The following is a 7,637-nucleotide window of genomic DNA, read 5'->3' as shown; positions in this document are numbered from 1 at the left end:
CTCCATATTGATTTCAAAACAAATAATAATAATAATAATAATAATAATAATAATAATAATAATAATAATAATAATAATAATAATAATAATAATAATAGTAATAATCTTTACTTATTATTAAATTAACTAAATTAATTTAAAACCCGTAAATAAAATTAAAATTACAAACACAAAAGGAAAAAAAAAACTGAAAATACGGTTGAGTTCAAATTTTTATTTTTAAAAAATATATAACTTCCCATGTTTTCTAAAACGAAAAAAATATGTATTAGGGACAAAATCCAAATTTTACCACTTGGAAATTTTAAAGAATTAGATTTAAATTTATCATTATTATTTTTGAAAAACAGATATTTTTTATAGATATATTGATTTTTAAAATGAATTGCAAAGCTTTATTTCTTAAAAGAAGTCCACATGGCAATGTTAACACAAATGCACATTTATTTAATGTTATTAATGCGGTAAAATATACATTTTAAAACTAATTATATTTAGTATTTGTAAATGATATTTTTGAAAGTTGCGGAGAATTATTTATAATATATTATCCACATTCATTCATAAAGAAAAGGAACGTGGAAAAAATAATTGAAATTTTAAAGGTAAAAGATAACGCTAAAAGATAATTCAAATTAAATAAATTGATTTTAAGATCCGAATTGAAAAATAAAAAACTGAACAAATCACACTTTTAAATGCAAGATCCATTTTTTCTTCTTTATTGCTATCCAACTTTTTTGAATTTTTAAAATTTAATTATAATTGTTCATGACCGATTCAAAATTTAACATTAACAAAAACTATCACTTTCAATATATATATATATATATATAAAATTTCTTTACTGCCCTGCATACATATTTAAAACTTTTACTAAATATTTTTATTTTAAAAAAAATATATTATAATACAGTTAAACGTTCTTAATATTCTGAGCTACACATTCTTAATATTCTACTACGGTGTCTATAGGGCAATATGGACTCTATTTAGGGAAAAATAAAGATTTAAAGTTGGGTGACAAAATTAGTTTACTCTTAAAATAAATAAATAAAAGTCAAGTCACAAATTTTAATTTTTTTATTTGGCAAATATTATTTGAGAAATGAAAAACGTTAGGGAAAAAAAGTAAAATATCAGTAAAAAATTATTCAAGTAATTAAGAAAAGAAATTCTTTTAATTATATTTAGAAAAAATACAATGTAAATCTAGAATTGTTGGATTGCAAAATATTTAAGAAGCAAATATATGAAAGTAAATAACTATGGTTAGGACTTTGCTTTAATTAATTAAATCTCAACTATTAGTTCTAAACCATGACATGTGTCTTCAATCCAAGCTAGAACTTGGAGAAAATGGAGAGAAGAGAAATTGAGAGAACCCGGATCTAAGATTTTCATTGAGGAAGGTAAAATAAATAAATTATAATAATTCTTTTTTATATATTACTAATGCAACTACTATAAACACCACGTAATATTTATATATTACTAATTTGCATATTTTTTCAAAAAAATTGAATTTATTAATGAAAAAAATACTAACAAATTACAAAATACCTAAATTACTAAATCAATTTATGAACATGGGTTAAATTAAATTTGTGTAATTGTAGTTATTTTTTTTTCATATTGAATTACAGGTCTAAAATTTAGGTAACTGATCAAGATTTGTTTTTTCTTTTTTAAAACTTTATAATTCTAATTATTTTAATTTGTAAATTGAATTTTAACAAAAACATTTAAGCGATGATTTTTAACAACGTCATTTGGTAGTTTTAGAACAAGGCCAAAACAAAAGAAAAAAATAAATAAACAACAATTAACTATTTGATTGGAAAATAAATTAAATAATGTCATGATACAAAAATAAATTTAAAATAAAACATGTAACTGAAAAAAAGAAGAAGAAAAAGTACACATTAATAAAGAAATAGCTATACACGATAGTTTCTAACGAGAAAAACGGAGCACAGCCGTCAAACCCTACTATTCAACCTTTTCCGGTGGCAATGGCCACCAGTACCACTGGTCAGCCTCCCACTGGGGGTGATCGAGCACCTATAGAGGCAATTGCTTCTCCAAAGCTTAATTTTTAGCTACGCTACGACCTACGCAACCATCAGCTAAACCTATACCCATGAAGCCTGTTGCGTACCTCCATGGGGAACCAAGAGTAATATGGGAAGAGGACGAAGTGGAGCAGATGATTATTAAGGAGAATCTGGAATTTGCGGTGATAGGAAAATTTTCTTATGGATGGCCGGGCATCCAGGATCTGAGGAAAATAATTCCCAAACAATGCGAGTTGAAAGGGGAATGCAATATTGGACTACTTAGCAATAGATATTTATTGATTCGGGCGTCTTGTCTAGAGGATTACGTGAATTTGCTCTCAAAACCAGCCTATTACATCATGCACAAAGGATGGACCTATCCAATGAGAACTTTGAAGTGGGATCCACTATTTGATCCAGAGGAAGAAACGTCAACAGCTATTGCATGGATCTCTTTCCCAGCATTACCACCGAATTTTTTTGTCAGGGAAGCAGTGTTTTCATTAGCGACGGCGGTAGGGAAGCCATTACAGGTGGATCTAGCAACAAGAAATCAAACAAGACCAAGTTGTGCGAGAGTTAAGGTGGAGGTTGATCTTTTGAGGGAATTCCCTAAAAGAATTAACGTAGGGGTTAGGAAAAAATCAGGAGACATAAGTGAGAAATGGGTTAAAATCAAATATGACTACGTGCCAAAATATTGCAAAAATTGTAAGATACAAGGGCACAATGATCAGGAATGCTATGTAATTCATCCAGAATTATTTCCTAAGGACCAGAAGGAAGGGGGAACGGAAAAGGAGACAGGAGAGGATAAGAGATTAGCCGAACAGCTTAAAGAAGGACCAAGGGTTGGGGAACAACAACAACCAAAAGCTAAGGATCAGGCGGGATTCAAAGAACAGAAAAATAGAAGGGGAGGTGGATGGAGAGCCCAAGACAGAGGGAAACCCGAACAAATATGGAACAAGAAGAACATTCAACAGGAGAGAGTAGAAATTGTTACAGAAAACAAGTTCGGTGCGCTTAATAATAACGAAGAGACAGGGGAAACAAGGGAGGAAACACTCAAACAAGGGGCGAAAGATGAGAAAAAGCAGTGGGAAGAGGAAGCTGGGGATCTGAATAGCAAGACAAGAGGGAAGGTGATGGAAGAAACAACAGCAAAAGAACACGAAACTCCTGTTGATATGAAAAATGGCGGGCTGGGAGGAGGATTAATGGGAGGGGAAAAAATGGAAGGGGATGCGAGAAACAGTAACATGGAGGACAATAATAAATATGCAACGAGTGATAAGTGGGGGACGGACAAGGGAGAAGAAGCTGGCTCCACGCTAGATGAAAGTAATAAGGGTAAGGCGGGAAGTCTGCCTGATTTGGAAGACATTACAAAAGAAGAAAAACAACAGAGGAAGGAAAGGGAAGAAGATGAAGAAATTGAAGAGAATATAGCTGATATAGCAAAGAGTGGAGACCTATCGCCAAGGCAAATAAATTATTTGCAAAGTGGGGTCAAGAGGGGAAAGACAGGATTACCGTCACTTCCATTACAAGTGAAAACAAGGAGTAGGGATAGGCCAGAAGATATGTCTCAATGATTGGAAAAGCCATCTTTTGGAATATTAGGTCGGTGAAATCTCAAAAGGCGTTTGAGAGACTAATGGACCTAAATAGAAGACACAAATACAATTTTATAGCTCTTATGGAACCTTTTCAGGATCCACAAGAGCTAGAACAATATAAAAGACGACTAGGAATGCTTAATGCATATTGCAACTGTTCAGCTAAAATATGGTTATTTTGGGAAGAAGATTGGTGCGGGGAAGTAGTAAAGGATAGTGCACAACAACTTACTATGAAGATAAGCAAGCATAATATGGAATTTCTGTTAACGGCAGTGTATGCTAGATGCGATGCGCTAGAACGACTAGAATTGTGGGAAGAGCTGGAAGACATAGCCGACAGAAACAACAAACCATGGCTGGTAGGGGGTGATTTTAATGTGATCATGAATGAAGACGAAAAACAAGGGGGGTTGAATTTCACGCAATATGAGGCAATGGATTTCAGTCAATGCATAAATAATTGTGCGCTGATTGAGATGAAGTATGTAGGAAGCAAATTCACATGGTGGAATGGAAGAATTGAAGGAGAGTGTATCTTTAAGAGATTAGACAGAGTATTCGAAAATCAAGAGTTTTTTGACATTCTCCCTTCAAGCGAGGTACACCAAGATGTAGTTCAGATGAAGAGCCTACAGTGAGGCCGTTTAGGTTTCTTAATTTTTGGACCAAACATCCAAATTTTAAGAAAATCATTGAAGAGAACTGGAAGCTTGATTTTGTAGGTTGTCCTTTCTTTGAATACCAGGCAAGGATTAAAAAAATAAAAAGAGTGCTGGCGAAGTGGAGCAAGGAAACGTTTGGGAATATTTTCCAACAAATTGCTACGTTGGAGGACGAGATAAGGGTGAAAGACATACAATTAGAAATAAATGCATCACCGGAGAACAGGGCAGAACTTAAAAAAATAGAGGCTGAATTGAAAAAAATCATGTATATGGAAGACGAATTCTGGAAACAGAAGGCAGGGATGCGATGGTTTAAAGACGGGGATAGAAATACAAGATTTTTTCACAATTATGTGAAAGGGAGAAGGAAGAAACTACAACTGACACAAATCCAAACAGCTCAAGGGGATGTGATCACTACAAGTGAAAACATTGGCGCTGAGGCGGTGTCGTTCTTTGGGGAGCAATTCAAGGAAGATAATACGCATGCGGGAGAAGAGATGTTAGACATAATACCAAAAATTATCATGGTGGAGCAAAATAATGAGATGATCAGGATATCAACCACAGAGGAAGTGAAACAGGTGGTCTTTGAATTAAATGCAGATAGCGCAAGTGGGCCAGATGGATTCTCAGGTATGTTCTTTCAGAGCAGTTGGGAAATCATAGGGAAAGACATAGCTAGAATGGTACGAGCATTTTTCTGCGGGAAAATAATTCCCAAAAGCATTACTCACACAAATTTGGTCCTATTGCCAAAAAAGGATAAGGTAGGGAGCTTGACTGATCTTCGACCAGTGAGCCTGTGCACATTTGTGAGTAAGATTTTGTCAAGAGTTTTACATGACAGAATTGCCAAGACGCTACCACATATTATTTCTATAAATCAGACGGGTTTTGTCAAAGGAAGGAGTATAACGGAAAATGTACTCCTAGCCCAAGAAATCATTAGAGATATCAACCTGAGGAAAAAATATAATAATGTGGTAGTAAAATTGGACATGGCAAAAGCATATGATAGGGTTTCATGGGTCTTTCTCATCAAGGTGTTGCGAAAATATGGATTCTCTGAAATAATTATTGACATGATTTGGAGGTTAATGTCAAATAATTGGTATTCAGTATTAGTGAATGGAAAGGCGCTTGGATTCTTCCAATCCTCACGAGGATTAAAACAAGGGGACCCATTGTCCCCTACTTTGTTCATTATAGCAGCAGAGGTGTTGGCAAGAGGATTGAATAAGCTGCACAATAATAAAGAGTTTAAGGGATATGGGATGCCGAAATGGAGTCCTCCCATTAACCACTTATCATACGCAGATGACACAATCCTCTTTTGCTCAGGGGACAGAAAGTCTATAAAATTGATGATGGAGGTGCTACGGAAATATGAAAAGGTGTCGGGACAAATGGTAAACTTGAATAAGAGTTTTTTCTACTTGCATGATAACACTCCACTAATAGTTGGAATGAGACTGAGAAGAATCACTGGAATAAAACAGGGCTCTTTTCCTTTTATTTACCTTGGCTGCCCAGTCTTTTATGGAAGGAAAAAAAGAGAATATTATGATGAGCTGGTGAGAAAAATTCAAAAGAGACTCATGATATGGCACAACAAATGGTTATCTTATGGAGGCAAGTTCATACTGGTGTCAAATGTGCTCCAATCCATGCCGATATACCTGTTATCAGCTATGAATCCTCCAAAGAAGACTATAGAATGTTTACATCAAGTATTTGTTGGTTTTTTCTGGAGCAAAACAGGAGGAGCAAAAGGTAAACACTGGATTTCTTGGAAAGATTTATGTTTTCCAAAATACGAAGGGGGCTTAGGTTTTCGATCTTTGCATGAGGTTACAAAGGCATTGTTTGGAAAGATGTGGTGGAATTTCAGGACATCCACCTCCTTATGGAGCTCCTTCATGTGGAATAAGTACTGTAAAAAATACCACCCAACTATGGCCAATGGGTCAGGAGGCTCTCATACTTGGAGGAAAATGGTAGAGGTTCGAGAAGAGATGGAGCATGATATATGGTGGCAGATCAAGGGAGGAGGAATGAGCTTTTGGTTTGACAATTGGACGAAACAAGGTGCGCTTTACTATATTGAAGAACAAGGAAGAGGGGATGAAGAAATTGAAGTCAAAAACTTCATAAGGAATGGGAATGGGATAGACAAAAGCTGAGAGAGCTGATATCGGCAAAAATGACTGAGTATATTGTGGAAAGCATTGCTCCAAACTTTGAGGAGGAGGCAGTTGATAAGCCATGGTGGATGGGAAATTCAAGTGGGGAATTCACAGTCAAATCAGCATATGACTGTGTAAGGCATAAAAAGGCGGAGGACTGGTGGTGGAGATGTATATGGAGTAAAGGGGTGCCTTTTAAGATTAATTTCCTTTTATGGAGAACCTGGAAAAAGAGAATTGCAACAGAGGATAATCTTAAAAAGATGAGAATAAGTATAGCTTCAAGGTGCTACTGTTGTGAAAGCCATGATCAGGAATCTATAGCCCATCTTTTTCTAACAACTCCCATAGCCCAAAAGCTATGGAAGCAGTTTGCTTCGTGTGTAGGTGTCCAAATAGAAGAAGGATTACAACACACAATCACACAATGGTGGAGAGCATCACACAAACCAAAATTAAGGGCTATTTTTGAAGCAGTCCCGGCAATTTTGATGTGGGAGCTATGGAAGAGGAGAAATGTAAGGAGACATGGGAGGAATGTAACTTATGAGCAACTCATGCAACAATGTCAGAAAGGAATATTTCAACTACTGAAAGTACTATACCCTTGGATTGACATTCCTACGGACTGGAAAGAAGTAGTAGAGGTACTAACGAAGTATAAACCGAAGTTATACCACCACAGAGTCACATGGGAAAAGCCACAATTAGGATGGTTGAAATGCAACACAGATGGAGCGAGTCGAGGAAATCCGGGAGAAAGTTCCTATAGTTTCTGTCTAAGGGATAATCATGGAGATTTGATATATGCAGAAGCACAAAAAATAGGGCAAAGCACATGTATGCAGGCAGAAATTATGGCAATACTTAAGGCCTTAACATATTGTGCAAACAACGACATAACAAACGTGGTTGTGGAATCTGATTCATTAAGCCTAACAAGGATGATCAATAAGGATTGGAAAATACCATGGGAATACACAAAAGAAATAGAGGAGATACATATACTTCAGGGAACAACACATGCAATTATAGTACATGGATACAGAGAAGTAAATCAACTTGCAGACACAATGGCAAATGAAGCATTCATGCAGC

The 7,637-nt window shown here is 35.3% G+C and overlaps 1 protein-coding gene across 1 annotated transcript; it reads left to right on the top strand.

Annotated features, from left to right (window-relative positions):
* Positions 1-2,143: 2,143 nt before the first annotated feature.
* On the top strand, positions 2,144-3,658 carry LOC125837554 (uncharacterized). The gene has a single exon (XM_049516650.1). The coding sequence runs from the start codon at positions 2,144-2,146 to the stop codon at positions 3,656-3,658; it is 1,515 nt and encodes a 504-aa protein (XP_049372607.1).
* Positions 3,659-7,637: the final 3,979 nt, after the last annotated feature.

The sequence above is a fragment of the Solanum verrucosum genome, unplaced genomic scaffold (assembly GCF_900185275.1).
Source record: "Solanum verrucosum unplaced genomic scaffold, falcon-dt-bn FXZP01000131.1, whole genome shotgun sequence".
NCBI classification, from domain to species: domain Eukaryota; kingdom Viridiplantae; phylum Streptophyta; class Magnoliopsida; order Solanales; family Solanaceae; genus Solanum; species Solanum verrucosum.
Note: the sequence above shows the minus strand (reverse complement) of the source record. Positions and strands in the feature narration are given on the sequence as shown.

What these genes read in the sequence shown, in the direction of transcription:
- LOC125837554 (XM_049516650.1), top strand. Translation starts at nt 2,144, where the DNA reads ATGAAGCCTGTTGCGTACCTCCATGGGGAACCAAGAGTAATATGGGAA.